We start from the raw sequence: 16703 nt of genomic DNA, 5'->3' as shown, positions 1-16703 counted from the left end.
CACACACTTTGTTAAAAAAAACAAAAACCAAACTGCCAGATGGCACTCATATCTCACGTGTGACGGGACTTGATGCGCTCGTTCGCCTCCGCTGCATGCTCGAGGCACTCTAACGCAGCGCCTCCGGAATACCATTCACCAATTTTCTTGAGTAGAACATCAAATAAATGTTTTGTTCACTCTCCCTACTGGCAAGACTATCGTCTTTCGACGACATTTGCAGTGTAAATGCAGATACGGGGCCAATTTTTAAGTTCTTTCCTTCAATCGGGAATCATCGTTTATCCAAATAGTCGGCAATGCAGGCACAAGATTTTCGGTGGCACGAGCTTAAGGCTTTCATGCCAAAATACCCGAAGTATTTTCTGATTGTTCCTTCGATGGCATATACTCTGCAACACCTGTAGCGCACTCCGGTATACCTTGAGCCTTCCTATGTGGATACGAGCGTCACTACGTAACATGTGAGTGAAGTCATGTATTGAGGAAACTAGGGTTCTTACTATATTTATGTCCTCCTATACCAGTTCTCGTACGTGCACACCCTGACGCAGGACGTTTCATTTACAAAAATCAGTCAAAGTGCTTTTGCTTCGCCAATGAATGCTTCGAATTTTCCAAATTGAGCTGCAATATTATGCGTATGTTTCTTCCACGCGAAAAGACAATAATGGGGAATTAGTCTCATTCTACTGTGTTTTATATCGCTTATGGGGTGCAGACAGCGATGACCCCGTCACACTCTCAGTGCAAATTCATGGAAGCGAGGCGATGCAGCATGCGCGCCATGCTTTCTTTTTATAGCAGATGCATTAGTGATGTCTGCAATGTTCGCCTACATTTGGGACAAAATAAGAATATGAATATGTTTTACGTATTACGGAGGCAATAAGGCGCAAACAAAATGAACACAAGAAAAAACATAGACGAACACCTGGGCGTTCGTCAACGTCTCTTGTTGTGTTCATCTCATTTCACCCACATTCCTTTAGCAAAACATGCACCAAGTTGTCGAAAAAAAAGTTCTACTTCAAAGATGATAGTTATGGCGGGAGAACAGAACGACGACAAAGAGACAAGAAGGACACGAAGGACACTTCTTGTCCTTCTTGTCTTATTGTCGTCGTTCTGTTTTCGCGCTAAATCTATCGTCATGTCATACCAACTAGCCAAAGCTCCACACTTCTAGGCTGCTTTAATGTTTTACGAACCTAGCCTGTTTTCATTAAAAGTATAATACCATGACCACTGTTCATGCTACAATATTTTAACTTACACTTCAAGAACAGCTCTAGGCTTTCTGACAGGCTCAAAGTAACAGAATGTGTAAGCAGCTAAAGAAATATTTCCCTTTGATTTACTTGGCCTCCCCATGAATGTATGTTGTAGCCTCGCGTCTCAGAGATGTAACTGAAAGGTGTTCGTTTGTTGGGATGTATCGTGCTCTACGCTGCCTTTCGTGATCTCAGTGCGGACTTTCGACAATACTGGGCAAGAATGAAAATCGCTATCACTGTGGCCAACACAAGACAAAACTAAGCGAGTGGTAACCGTCATTAGCGGATGATAGAAAGCACTCAGAATAAGTTGTTAGCCAGAACACACGAGCCCAGTCACTGTTAGTCACAACTAGCCACTTTTAGCATGCAGGTAGCCCCAAACTAACACGTAAAGCATATGCCATGTAAGCTAACGCTCTCCAGCAATATTGAACTAAAGCTTGCCTTTAGTCGACTCGTCACCGTATGCTAGAGATCTGTCGACTGGTACTCAAAACAAAAATAAATTGAACTAGTTGAGAATAAACTCTGGGAGAGATATATGACGTTAGCCACTACTAGCTAAAGTTACAGACCCTAGCCAACAACTAGCCACGAGTTAAGGAGCAGTAGCCCACTTTAACGAAGCTGGCCTATTGCTAGCTCGTCGTAAGCCAGCGTCAGCAAGCGTAAGTCATAGCTGGCGGCAAGTTCATATCGTATAACATTAGCCAGTATTCTCAGAGCGTCAGCTATGACAAGCACGCAATGAGCAATAGTCAGCCAGGTCTAACCAAAACCTAAAAGCACTAACCCTTGTTTAGTGGCGTTTAGAGAAGCTGAGCCTGTGGTGGTAACTGTTAGCTAAGGCTAGGTCTAATTAAGAACGCTAGTGAACACCCGGCCACTTCGCGCTTGTTCTGTACCGATATTCTTGTAGAAGAGCATGCCTACAGAAATCAAGAATATGAATACTCTACAATAACCAAATGTATTAAAGTCATTGGAATCCGAAATCCACCCACATGGGTAACATATCCAATTTTCGCTAAGCTCTATGTTTTCCTGCTGTTGGGAATAGTTCGTTTAAATTTATAAATTGTATACTCTGAATAAAAAAAAAACGCGCATCCATAGTATCATTTGTTCCTTTTTTTACTTTTTTCGTTTCAACAGTAAACAATTATGTTTCCTTGTATATTTTTCTGTTACTTTTCGTATAGTTTATTGAATCATATTGTGTAGTTGCATGTACCACTGCAATTGCACGGTTGTAGCTGCTGTCCGTGTAGTTGGATATGTTCTGAAACATTTATGGTATTTCAAAATAATTAGTGAAGTTGTCCTTAATTAATCGTGGCTTCAATCATCGAAAAATATGTAGCATGTATTCAAATGGATGTCCATATTTGCTTCTCATGCGTAATAAAACTTTTAAGCTACAGGAATGACGACGACGCCTCAATAAAATACTTTACTAATTTTGAATAAGGTTTTGTCAAATGAAGAAAAAAAAGCCTCCAGATAACCACTGTATTTTGTTTACACCTAAACACTGTATGTTCACCTTTCACACCCGCCATACATGACATGTCTTTGATGCCGTTCTTCTAACTACATACGGTTTCTTCTTACATACTCTTCATGCAAATTTTCGTATTCTGCTACAATTACATAATATTCGCCAATACTTGGACATCTAATGTTGGGTTAAAAATAAATGTGGCTTTGCTCATATTTGATAATTTGCAACAATGTGCAAGCCAAAATGATGATGAATGAATTAACACAGCGCTAATAACGGCAGTTTGTTATTTAGAGGAGCATAAAAGCTGCCCGTCTCAAAGAAAGCTCTTGCCCTTGCACTTTTTGTTATTATTATATTATTATCTGAATTACTCAATAAAGTCCTACATTTTGTATGACCAATGTATATATCGATCTTATCTTTTACTTTTTGTAATTCTTATACATGTTACTGCGCTTGCATGAAATAATTGTTCATGTATCTCTTTCGTTTTTGTTTCACTCTTCATACTTGTCCCTCCCTTTTACAATGTACTGTATGTACCTTGAGGGTATTTCAAATAAATAAATAATTATTTAAATAAATAAACAAATAAAGTAGGGTCGCCGTGTTTCGCTCGTCAAACCACTGACACTAGTATAAAAAAAGATCGCATACTTGCTTGGCAATTTGCCAAAAATGAATTAAAAGACGAAGATAGAAATAAGGGACCTTCCCCCACTATAAGATAGCAAACCAGACGCACGTCTGGTTGATTTTTGTTCCTCTCCTTCCTTTTTCTTTTCTTCTCTTTCTCCCTTCCTGCTAAAAATGGCTCTAAAGATAAACTCATCTTGTTTTTATGAGCTTTCTTCTTATGCTACTGTATTAATCTCATGTTCCAAAAATTTGATCCTTCTACTTAGCGTCACTTAGCACAGACTCCGCAATCATGCTATCACGAGGCTTCATGTCATGACGTTTCAAATTTCGATCGTCCATGATCATGTGATTTGTCATGTGAGCAGACACCATGATCATGTGAGGAGACACCATCGACGCTGACGTCTGCTTTTCGCTTTCGGCTAGGCATCAAAGGCTGTACGCTTGTTTCCATCAGTTGTCCTCGAACGCATATTATGTACTGTAAGATACTGGGTAAACTTGTATTAAAATGCTAGCGTTTCAAGAAAGAACAAACAGCCAGCAACAGGCATGTTCACTGATCTCTGTATTGTTTCGAATACCGTGCTTTTATAAAAACTGCGCCCTTGCGACCCCAAGAAACGAAACTGCATAGATACAATTGTGAGTACCCTAAAATGCGACATTTAATATGAAAAGAAAGATGTTAATTTCGAAGTTTCACTGTTGCATAGCGTGCATACTCATCCCCAGTTAATTTCCAGATATGCACTTTTTCAGTTTGTGAACACCAAAGAATGTATATGGACGTATATTACCACAAAAAGAAAGGAAGTACGGTGCAGGTTAGATTTAATGCGTTTTATGGACTCGGGGTTCATTGCCTTTAACAGAACACTGTTGCGCAACAGACAAAGGTAAGGTGCTTTTGTTGTAAAATTGAGGTTCAAATTATCCCGGTGCACTTTTTTACCAGGATTACCCTTGAGCTGCTGGGGCAGTTCAGCAACAGACGTGTTGCCCGGATGGACGTGTTTCACGGACGTAAGGCAATTATTCAGTTTTTGTTACGAGCAGCATAAGCAAGGGTGCCTTTGGGAAGCAATGGGAAGAAACAGTACACAAGTATAAAAAGCCGCGTAAAATGGGTTACACACTACTCGCATAGGTACCTGAGATTGTTTCAGATTGCGCAGCGAAGACGCGGTTGTAAGACGGCTGATAGGCGAAAAAAGGACAGGAACATTAGCAATGCGTAAGGTGATACATTCACGAGATATAACATAATATTAAGTGCTCCTTCACGTAATATACCTTATGAGTGCCTCAGAAATATTCTGTACGCATTTGCTTGCGCTACGTGTAAACCAAATCTTTCTTGGCACAGGCGTGTATGCACGATTGTCCCAGTTGGTATACGTGAGTTTCACGGTGTACTAAATAGAAATGTAGCAGAACTAAAGAACCATAGGTGGCGAGTAGGTGCGTTTGCATGGTAAATACATAAGGAAGCTCGCACTCCACACCGGGCGAAAAAATAAATACACATAGGGACTTATTTTAGCAGAACATACTGATAAACACTTCATTTATCAAGTGAAGGGCTTCAATTGAGTACGCCTACTCATTTTGAAAAGCAATACATTAGTCATTGAATGAGGTATACCACCTTTTGAGAGCTCAATACTCACGCTGTACAAATTAACCAGCTTATTTACTTTGACAATAACAGGAAGTGAAGTTGCATTACGCACTTTTTTGTTTTTATTATTGCTTTATATTCACCAACCACTCCTCCTGTGCAGCAATCAATAAAACAAACGAGATTTCGGTATCAACCAAAACCCATGGACACAGATACTCGAAAGAGGGGGCGACGAAGTTGCCCTTTTTTTGTAAAAAAATAGATGGGTCCAGAAGCTTTACGTAAACGCGCTTGTCTGTTAACCTTAGATACGAAGAGCCAAAGGACGAAAGTGCCTGGTACACAACAGAAACCTTACGAGAGACAAAAAGCTAGTCACGTATTGTCTTTGACAGCTTGCCACAAGCTGCTTGTGCTTCTTTCCACTGAATTTCTCTACCTTGAAACTTCAGTTTCTCCATGGGTAGTTATTATAGGCCGAAAAGCGCACACTTACACCACACATCGCTGCTACTTTGCGAATTTTGTGGGGAAAAGAATTGACGTAGTAAGGCATTTTGCTTCCCAAAAATGTTTGCGCTGCAGCACCCTGTGTCAGTGCTTTTTTTTTCGGTCCTGCATCTCCAGCGCTGTTTTATAATGTTATAACGAGGTTAAAAAATGGTTGTTCTTGTCAGTAAAATCCACGTTAATATTATTTCTCTCAGCAATATTCATGTGGGTGCAGCACCTTGTTAGATTCATACAAGGGCGTATGTTCAATTATGTTGCTCTTTTGGTAAGCCTTCGGCCGTTAGTGATGGAAGACACGCCGCAACGTAACGACAGTGGCACTTAACTTATAAATGTTGCAAGAAAACTGAAACTTTGCACATTGGTTAGATGAAGGTGATAATAATAATTGCTGTTGTGGTAGCGAAAATACCACAATGTGACTGTGAAAAACGACGTTGTGACCAACTCTGACAATTTTGATTATCTGGGTGACTGTTGTGCACTGACATTGCTCAGTGAATCATCCTTTTGGCAAATGAAGACATTTTTTAGCATACGTAGATAAGTGTACTGGACCGTTCCGTAATGCAGAAGTATTTATGCTGCCGCACGATCAGTCATGTATTAGGCTACGAAGTCCGGTCAAACGGTTTGACATCACATATATGTTGAGTATCATGGTGGCTGTGGCAGCAGATGTCCCTTGTCAGCTTTGACGTGTTAATTAGATTCATTAGGTACTTTATCTGGAACTTTAGAGATATCTTAAAACGCGTGTCAACAATCAACTGTCTGATTCATCACATGGTATATCCATTAAACGCGTGAAGTGGATAGAGTTCAGAAATAATTGGGGTCATTATTTTTGTTGCAGCTCATCATTTGTCTACTGAAACTCTCGTTTACAAGGCCCCAGACTGTTCGTGTGGTGTTATAGTGGTGCGATCCGTCATCCGTGGTATGTTTCATTTTGATTTCTTGTTCCAATTGAAAATATATTCTGACAATGAGTGGGTCATTGTCGGACGCTTCCCTGTATGATTATGTGAGCAGGCTGTTCCAGCTTTTTTGTGATCGATAGGAGTACCCACGCGGTCCACTACGTTGCCATCAGTCTGACCTGGATATAAAATGCTAAAGGAATTGTAACGAGGTGATTTGTGCAAAATAGTTGTCTATATTACCAGCTCATGTAGTTATCGCTGCGTTATTATTGTAAATAATTTAATGGCATTGAGGCGAAACAGTAACTACAGTGGTATACATGAGGCGTTTTTTTTTGTAAAGAGCCAAATGCAGAAACCGAAGCTATGGGCTAAATTTCTGAAGGACGTAAAGCATGCATGAGTATCGTGAATTTCTAGAGCAGTGAGAATCAAAATGGGGCAGTAATTCATTGTAACATGAGCTCATAAAGCCAGTTTCTAATAAAAAATAGGTCAAGTACTCCAATGGTTTCAATCAAAGTGAGCCACATTCATCAAACCAGCTCTCCGCCAACAAAAAGAATAAAAATATCCAACTTGGTCTCACCCAAACTATTTAATTTTCGTCTTAGTTGCTTTGTTATCGCGTTCACGTCCCACAATTAGGTTTTCTAGCGCGAGTTGGAACATATCAAATAATATGCGTTTTAGTGACGAAATTCGATTGTATAGTGTAAGAGGCAGCCTTGCCCACTTCTTTTTGCGTCTCAGTCATTGTTCTCGACTTTAGCGCCACAGTATCTTGTTCTCCGTTCACTCTAATACGGTATATTTGAAATAAAATATGTATGAAATAAAAATATCGGTTGTCTATCTATTTCCTGAACAAGAAAAAAGTGGTCAGAAAAGGCGTGACATAAAACTAATTGAAACACTTTTGAAGGCCTTCAATTGGTGCCAGGAACAAGAAAACACTGATGACAGTACAAAATAGTGCCCCTTTTGTCAGGAAGGACCACGTGCTCTTCAAGTATAGTAATCGCCATTGCGCCAATGCGTCGAAGCAAGACGGTGAAAGACGTCTATTCAATCGCGAAATATGGCTATACCGTACGCTCGAACCGTTTTACACCTATTTCACTTGCTAATTCCTGTAAAAATGAAATGTTTCGAACTATCCATGCCAGATACAATATTCAATCCACTATACTGTCGATATTTGGCTATGTAGATTTTAGCCATATTATAGATTTGTGGTATTTAGGGGACAGGAACATACTGGCAAAAAGTTGTTTGAGCAGGCCCAACCATATTGTCAGTGAAAAAAAATTGGCGAATCCCACGTACAGTGGGAATCGATGACATGCGAAGCACGAATGAGGAATGTTCATATGGCACTTTAAAATAAGCACTACGTTACGAGGTGGAGGTAAATGATGCCGTACGTGACTTCCATGTCATGATTATCATGTTTGAATGTGTCGTTTAAATTCGTCATCTATGCATGCCACGTGATACTAAATTTAGCATATGCGTAGGTAGCAAAACGACCGCGTGCACGCTATGAGCATGATATGTTGTCATGTTGTTACATGACACGCGTGTGAGGATTATATTGTTGGCACCAGTCATATACTTTCGTCACCCATTGGCGTCGCGTAACACCGAATTCAGTATATTTAGAGCTAGCAAAACGGCCGCGAGCGCATCATGAAGGGTCCAATATACTCCAATATAGCGTTGACGCGCGCGCACGCTGGGCAAAGCGATGCTACGTTAGCAAAACGGGAGCACTCTATAGTCGGACGCCAGGCGCGACCAGCGTCCTTTGGCGCGGCCCGATGGCAACCAGCGCGAAATGCGACATGCTGCTTTTTGCGCCGATGCGTTACCCAGACAACACTGCGTATCCCTCTTTTCGGGACGGAGGGAGGCCGGACGCGCTAAAACGCGCATGCGTCAAGGCAATGCAGCGCGACACACGCCGGCGAGTATATGGCAAGAACGGTGCCTGGTGTGACAACGCCGGCGTGACCTGACGAAATGAACGCTGGTGAGCACGTACACCGCGTCACGTCGAAATGTAATGGCGCCTTGGTTGTGGCATGTAGTCGTGTTCTCACATGACACGCATCTCATGATTATCATGTTTGCACCAGTCACATACTTTCGTCATCTATTGACGTCACGTAATACCAAATTTGGCATATGTAAAGCTAGTCAAACGGCCGAAAGCGCATCATCAGTGTGGCATGTAGTCATGTTGTTACATGACAAGCATGTTGTAAATATCATGTTTGTATGTGTCATTTATTTATGTCATTCTTTCACGTCCCGTAATACTGAGTTTGGTACATGTGAAGCTATTGAAATGGCCACGAGCGCATCATGAGCATAGCATGTAGTCATGTTGTTACATGACAGGCATCCTATGATTATCATGTTTGCACCAGTCACATACCTTCGCCATCCATTAACGGACCGTAATATAAAGTTTGGTATATGTGACGCTAGCGAAACGCCCGCGAGCGCATCATGAGCTTGGCATCTAGTCGTGTTGTTCCATGACACGCAAGCCATGATTCTTATGTTAGGGCCTGTCACTTGTGTTCGCAATGCAATCATCTCATACCATACCAGTTTTGCAACCTGCTATGTGAACAAAACCGCCGCAAAAGTTTCAGGACCATGAAATGTAAATCACGACTTTCATGACATGCATGTCATGATTTTCATGTTATCACTAATGAAATAGGTCCTTACTACAGTCATGTTATGCCATACCAAGTTTAGTATTGATACCATTATCGAAACGGCCAGGAGAGCTAAAAGTTGTAGGCGGCTAGATAGATAGATAGATAGATAGATAGATAAATAGATAGATAGATAGACAGATAGATAGATAGATAGATAGATAGATAGATAGATAGATAGATAGATAGATAGATAGATAGATAGATAGATACGCGCAAAGTCGCCGTAGTTCGCTAAGAAATGCTTTGCGTTTAAAACAGTGCGTATTTCTCAGCTTTATTTAATTTGCATTAGGCTCTTAAAGAAAAAACAAAAATGCCTCACATTACTAGAAGAATGATAAGATATATTCGTAATGTACTGAAACTAAGAATAAAATTTGTATCTTTGTTTCACTTCACCGGAGGCAATGTATATAAATAGAGACCTTAGTCAGGCAGGAGCAACCTGCCTTTTGTCTCTTCAGCCTAGGCAACAACAACCTTTGTTTTTGTCTGAATAAACAATGTATGAACGAATGCTACTGTACCACAAAAGAAAATTGACGCTAAAACTTAAACTGATATTGAAACTTATTTCTCTATCCCAAAGAACTTTTTTGCGATAAAAATACGCAGATAATGTGCTTTGCTAGGAACACGGGGTCCTGCTCACGCGAAAGATTCATGATAGCAAAAATCTGGCCTGGGCAAGCTTAGAATGCTTTCACAAAAGACGAAGCACATTTACCAGCAGAAAACAATGCAAATGTCTTCTTATATTATTTCTATCTAGGTTCGACGCATGTTGATCTCCGGGTGAGAAATTCTTTCATTCAAGGCAGCCCTGGACATCACTGCAGAAAAGAATTTTCTCGAATCACGGACCGGGGCAAGGTTATTTACAGCCCAAACTGTTCGACGGAACTGCGTAAAGCGCTTGATTAAGCATACTGGCTATGATACGACTTTCGGCATGCTTTCTTTACGGGAAGCTATACCACAGTTTTTGTAGATGTTTTACAATTATGGTAGCGCAGACAGAAAGTTCCCGCAACAACATGCCACATGGTGAAGCTGTTCGAGTAGTAGACAATATGCATTATTAAAGGCATATATGGTATTTCTCCGAGTGTCTAGATCAATGTTTTATCCTGTCAGCTAAAAGACGCGAGCGTATATTCCGTGACGTTTTTGCTGGCCGCTGTGGGATGCCGAGAAGATAGACGAACCACTAAGTTTAATGCAAAACCGACCGAAAAGGAATTATAACAGTGTTTCCTGCTAGTAGGTGAGTAACCGTGAATGACAGGGCATTTCGAGTGTACAATTTTTTTCAGCGTATGGCGTAGAGGTGCTCAGTAGATATGGTCACAGTAAGCTAGGTATATTCACAGTATTGGTGATAGAGGGACTCGTTGAAACTGTGTTAAACAAAAAACTGTTGAACGATTGAGAGTACTTGGTACTCTACTATGGAAGAGCACTAGGCCGTCCCATGGGACTCGTTGAAACTTGAAAGAGCAGCATTGGTAAGCATTGCAATTTTTCTGAAAAGTCAGTAATGAGACATACCATTGGAACTGAAGCGACCACTCGGGTTAAACGGGTTGCCAGCGCGTAAAGCATAAAAAAGCGGGCTTTTCGTGCATAGCACACCTTAGGAGGGGGGCGGGTTCAAGAATTGTTGCGGCATATAACGACATTTTAGATGCGGAGCATCTAATACTCGAGGCTTCTAGTGCGGCGCCGTCCGCAAGCTTCCTCCTCCTTCTTCCACCATCTGTGCATCCCTTCCTCCTCTACACACCGCGTGCGCTTATCCTCTTCACGAACATTCGCTAGCTGTATAATGTAGCGCGCATGCGCCGTCACGCTTCGAGAACATCGGCAGCTGACGCGCGCGCATGCGCCGTCGCGCTTCGAGAACAGCGGCAGCTGACGCGCGCGCATGCGCCGTTGCGCTTCTCCCCCTTCTCGAACATTCGACAGCTGACAGGGCATGCACCGTCGCGCTGTATATATACTCAAGGTCGGCGCTCGCTCGCTCAGTTGCCGCTCGTCGGTTGGTTTGTACGGCGCGTCGACGTCCAAGGTTGCGGTGAAATGAATTCCAACGAATCCACAAACACAATGATCGACGTCCCTTCGACCAGCGCCGTCCTTTCGCATACCTGTGTACGTGTTCACTCATTTAACACCCCCTCCTACAACCACGTTAACCAATTTAGCCATCGACCCAAGTAAGTCGCAATTTAACACCCCATTTCACAACCACGTTAACCAATTTAGCCATCGACCCAAGTAAGTCGCACTTTAACACCCCGTTAACCAATTATATGCTCCGCATCCTCCTCAGTGTTCCCCCGAGGAAAGCTGCGGGCAATTTTTTTATTCAGGTTGATTGTGGAGGTATATTAGCTGAAGGGAATGTACATGAACGCATTGCTTGCCATCAGAAACATATTGTTCGTGTTCCATCAAAGATCCAAGGAGGGCTGTTAGGCTTTGATACGTTGAACCATGTCTAAGTCATAGCCGACGCGCAACAAAACACATACAAAACTTCAGACAATCTAGGTGAAGCCAGAGTATCCTAAGGGTATTTTTATACGTTAGCTACTGGTCGTTTTCATAGCAACGCAATGCGGGATGCCATGGCTTGTCTCACTGTTATGCATCGTGTTTGTCCTTCATGCTTACAATGAATACGTACACCGTCTTTTCGGCTTAGCCAGCTTGTATTTCCAAGAAACCCATAGACAAACACCAAGTGAATGGTATTGCTCATCATTCAGCGAGGCACGTGAAAGGAATTACGCGCTGTTTTAACGGTAGGAGATGGGTCTGGAAACCGTACGGTGGGATTACGAGAAATGATGCTAGCAGAGTATTGCAAACCATCCAAACTTACCGCTTTTGGATTAAACCATCTTCAGCGTAGTTCTTTCGGCACACTCTTTTTTCCCTTACTATTATGCGGTTGTTTGTTTGTCTATATGCTACTTACGTTACTCAGTTATGCGACTTCCTGACTATCTTTGTTGAAGCTTGTGTACCTGTATATCTGCTCCACTCGCGCAGAACGCGTTATGTGCAATGATGTCTAAAAAACACAGTTACGCCAAGAGGGCGAAGTAATGAGTGCATTAACAACACATTATAATGTTTTACTGGCAGGGCTAGCATTTTCAGGGCCAATAATATTTGTATTAAACATGCGCTTTAGAAATAACCAACTTTCCTGCGGCGTGGTCACAGTAAACGACAACAACAAGGCTTGTGCGTAGTGATGGTGTTGAGTTGGGCAGTCAACTCATTTAGATCCGACTGGACGTAACTCTAGAAAACGCTGGTGTAAGAGAACACGGATGCCCCAGGTACACACTCCTGGCCCAAATCTTTGTGTGTTTGTTGAGAACGCAGCCCGTAGAAGCTCCCGCTTATAAGGAGGAGGGGATGCATAAGCACGCGCTGATTATCGCCGCGACAGCACGGCGACCATAATTTGCAGCAATAGAATGAAATAAATGGCAAAGAAGGAAAGGTACGAAGGCCAACTGGCTTGCTACCCTACACGTTGTAACAGCATGGGGGCGATTGAAAGAAAAACTTTGCAGCAAAGAAATATGCTCACTAATCTAGCTAGTCAAAATCTTGCTGTTCGGATCAATCCATTTAAACTATGCCACTTCAGCCAGTGAGCCGTGTTTTCTTACACATATACGAGGGCACGTGTGACATTATTTATACTTTTGTCATAGCGTTTCTGATCATCTTCCACAGCTTGTCGTCTGTCCTCTCATATTTTATTGTTATACTGCTGTGGTAATGCTGTGAAAGCATCATTTTGGCTTGTCATCTTTCTTGCTTGTGCTGCTGAATAATTCTGGCTTGTGCGTTAGAAGTTTGCACAAAAGAACAACAAGAAACGGTGACTTGATTTCTTTGACTGGAAGGTGTAAAAAAATTAGACATTGGTTGAAGACTGCGCTTGCAAAATAAGCGAAGTGATTTGTCACGTAAACTGCGTTTACGGACATCGAGAATTCGCAAATCCCAACAAACCCAACGAGCTACTTGCCACGAACGCCGAGGTTTGCTGTCGAATAAAGTTTCGTTAGTGCATGGTCACGCACGTCTAACACTATTGAAACAATAAAAAAAAGAGCTTGAGATATTGAAACAGCATATTTGGACCTGAGAGCGAGCTTAATGTGACTTTTACTCGTTCGGGATACTCAAGGTTTTGAGTTGTCGTTGATTTTCCTCAGATATATAGGTGCCGAATTCGGTGCAAAAGTTGCTTCAAGACAAACAGAAAACGTTTTATTTGGAAAGAATACGTAAGCTTGTTGACCATTGGGCCAACTTCATTGATAAAAAAGGAGCCTAACTAGGCACTGGATTTACCTAGTACAACCCTAGCTTCACGTTCAAAACTGCAAAATGAAACGTGCACACAATGTTTGAGTCACCCCGCCAATTGAGCGTGTATCACGAATGCATAAGGAAGCCGATGTTGCTGAGCTAAAGACTGGCTTTTTGCAGATTCTTGCATTTTTTTGCCGCAGCTGTAAAACTCTAAACTGACAACGAAATTAAACGCACTGGATAGGATAAGTGGTGTTGGGTTAGGGCAAGTTGTCTTACGTTCATGGTCAAATGAGCAGCACGATGCACATGGTGGGAAGACACAATGAAGGGGAAACTCTAATATTTGTGTTGCGTGCTTCAATGGTTGGCGCTGCTCATCTCGTCCACGAGCAGAATACATCACTTCATTACCATGTTGACACATTTTTGTGCTTGCCACTGGACCATCGGCCGCAGTGGATACTTCGTGCTGTATGACAAGTCTGCTGTCGACAACTGCAATGAAGTGCGATGGTGAGAAAAGTGTGCTGGCTCGACCAAACCTGTTTTTTTTTTTTGGTGTGGCGGGCAAGTCCAATGATTAGCCGAGCAACATGAGATGAATATATTGTTAAGTTTTCATCAGCTAAAATTTGGCGATTTCACATCGTGGTCACACCTAGAGCGTGATGACAACAAGAATATATTAAGTGCAGGTGGCGTAGTTGTATTTTTGCTGCTACAAGCGCAGAACGTGTAATATGTGATATCTTTGTACGGCAACTCAGCGTTTCCAAGAAAAATACATCTTAACAAATGCAGGAAAGCTCAATGAAATCAGCTTACTTGCGTGTACAGTTTGAAGCTTTCTCCATGACAACGAGACGAGCGTGTAATAAACTTCTACAGTGCCCGATTGCCCGAAATAAACCTTTAGAACTATCTGTGCATCAGCTTAGTTTCTATGCCAGTAGTTCTGAATTGTGATCCGCAAGTAAAAGGAGTTCCGTGAAGTCGCTTTGAGGGGTGTGCGAAATCAATTCTAGAAAAAAAAAACCCGGTTGATCCCATCAATATATTAGTCAGCAGAACACAAAAACAACCTTTGTCGTAGTATAAGTACTTGAGTGTTCACGTTTATTATGAGAGCCTGTAGAACGTCCATTGCTTTTATGCACCCCCGTGGACACTTGGTCATACGTCCCTCTTCCAACAATTAATATTCAAAATTAATAATTAAGCAAATCTTTTTGAAGGCTGTATAGTAATAACGGAGAGAGGGTAATCAGGAAAGTGCTGTGACAGCCAGTAGGCGTAGCAAGTCAAACTAAGAAATTGAGATACGCTTGCCATCCCATGGCTTGTTAAAGGTATCGAACCCACGGTAGAATGTCAAGGAAAAGCAACGCACAACATGATTCTCCTGTTCTCCTGTATGCCGTCCATAATTTTTTTTGGGGGGGGGGGGGTGCACGCCTAAATGGGAAAGGAGCTGTTACTGCCAGAAAAGGCAAGCGGTTGCTCAAGGGCTATACTCCGTTTCATACATCAGATGCAATGCTGTGCAAGCTATGCAAAAAGCTCGCCCAGCAAAACGTGCAACTCCGCGTGTTTGTGGTCACTCGCATTCAATCTGATTAGTGCCGGTGCACCCTTGCAATTTTTTGGGCTCCAATTTGGCTTGACTGGCGAACAGAAAAAAGCGGAGTCAGCACAAAAAAAAAAACGCGGGTTCTGAACGACCCTGTGGTGTGCTATCCTGCACTAACACGGATAGTCCTGGTGGCCACCATCGTGACGTAACCAAAGTAAAAAGCCTGCATGTGACGTCACGCGAAGACTAAGCTGTACAGCCACGTAATAACACACGTTCAGCGGCGTTTTTGTTTGCAAGACATATAATATTTTCAATGACTTCCCGCCCTAATAACGAACAAAAATTAAATTTTTGGTGGTAAGAACATTGAAGTACTTTTTGTTGCGAACGCATTGACTGCAAGAAGTCTCACTAGCTTTCCCAACATTGCACATGATGTGTGAAACAGAGTATAGTTTCGGTATTAACTCATATATGCCTAATTTTAGAAAAATTAACAAAAGTAATTTATTTCCCCAAATTGATTGCTTCTACAACCTCAGAAAACAGACTAAGGCTTTCATTTTTAAAAGAACTCTTTCGAACATTGGTATGGAGCCGTCCTGTATGTAGGACACCAATGTTTGACACACCATGAACAAAAAACATTAGCACCTATCACTGTCATACCTAAGTTACTGCATACCCAATAACTGACGAACAACCGTCAATTATACCAGCAGCATCAAAAAAATTTGACTCAATATTGCTCATGTTTTTTTGCGGCATAGCACTAAGTTACACGCACGTGAAAGAGCCATTTTGTGACTGAAAGCACGTGGCTATTTGTAGCCCAGCGATCACCTGAACTTGCATATGACGAGGGAAGGGTATCATGCCACTTTAAGTGGCGCTACCTTTTTTACAGAAAAAACATTTGAGTTACACTGAAAAGTTTCACTGTCCTACATGCAGGACACTAGGCATATATGGGTTAGCTGATTCTATGAATAAAGCGGACGCTTAGGCTAAGACCACCTTTTTGCGATGCGTTAATTCATTGACAAAACTGCGCTCGATTGCAGACAATTCTCACGGGATGGACGCGCAGAAAAGACGCCTCAAAGGAGGTAATCAAGGATCCTACTGTCATGATGCGGTACTTCACTTTACCACTCACTGAGGCGGATACCACCCCACCGAAAAAAAGCAATCTGAGAAAAAGTTTACCACATGCAAAACGTCTTCCGAGAGCTTCCAGAGAATGAGACCTCAAAAAAATAATAAAGAAAAAGGAACCAGTATCTAATGTCGCGGACTGACAACTGATAAAATCCACGTAACTTCTTTTGTATTTGCTACTGATCATATTCGTTTGATATGCGAAGCATCTGTTTCACTTAAGTTTGTAACGCCTTACGTACGTTCTTTCATAAGAACGCGCCGCAATGCGTTCCCCTCACCGCAGGCGTTGGAGCAGTGCCCAGTAAAAGTCACGCCGCAGCTACGCGTTGACGTCACGCGCTCCTCGCGCACGCTTCTTCCAACGTGCGCGCTAATGT

At 42.1% G+C, this 16703-nt stretch overlaps 1 protein-coding gene across 5 annotated transcripts in view; it reads left to right on the top strand.

The window, feature by feature from the left end:
* Positions 1 to 16445, top strand: part of LOC142772027 (uncharacterized) — a 28690-nt gene extending 12245 nt beyond the window's left edge. For 2 of the 5 annotated variants that reach the window (XM_075874100.1, XM_075874102.1), the window contains exons 2-5: positions 4192 to 4328; positions 4388 to 4455; positions 6426 to 6509; positions 10006 to 10336. In XM_075874100.1, the coding sequence (XP_075730215.1) occupies positions 4192 to 4328; positions 4388 to 4455; positions 6426 to 6509; positions 10006 to 10157 (441 nt within the window). In that variant the 3' untranslated portion in view covers positions 10158 to 10336. Of the gene's footprint in view, positions 1 to 4191; positions 4329 to 4387; positions 4456 to 6425; positions 6510 to 10005; positions 10337 to 16226 lie in introns of those variants that run through there. The other 3 variants (XM_075874101.1, XR_012886255.1, XM_075874103.1) reach the window with 3 other exon arrangements.
* The last annotated feature ends 258 nt before the right edge of the window (positions 16446 to 16703 follow it).

The sequence above is a fragment of the Rhipicephalus microplus genome, chromosome 9, assembly GCF_043290135.1.
Source record: "Rhipicephalus microplus isolate Deutch F79 chromosome 9, USDA_Rmic, whole genome shotgun sequence".
Lineage (NCBI taxonomy): Eukaryota > Metazoa > Arthropoda > Arachnida > Ixodida > Ixodidae > Rhipicephalus > Rhipicephalus microplus.
This window is presented reverse-complemented; position numbering and strand designations above follow the sequence as displayed.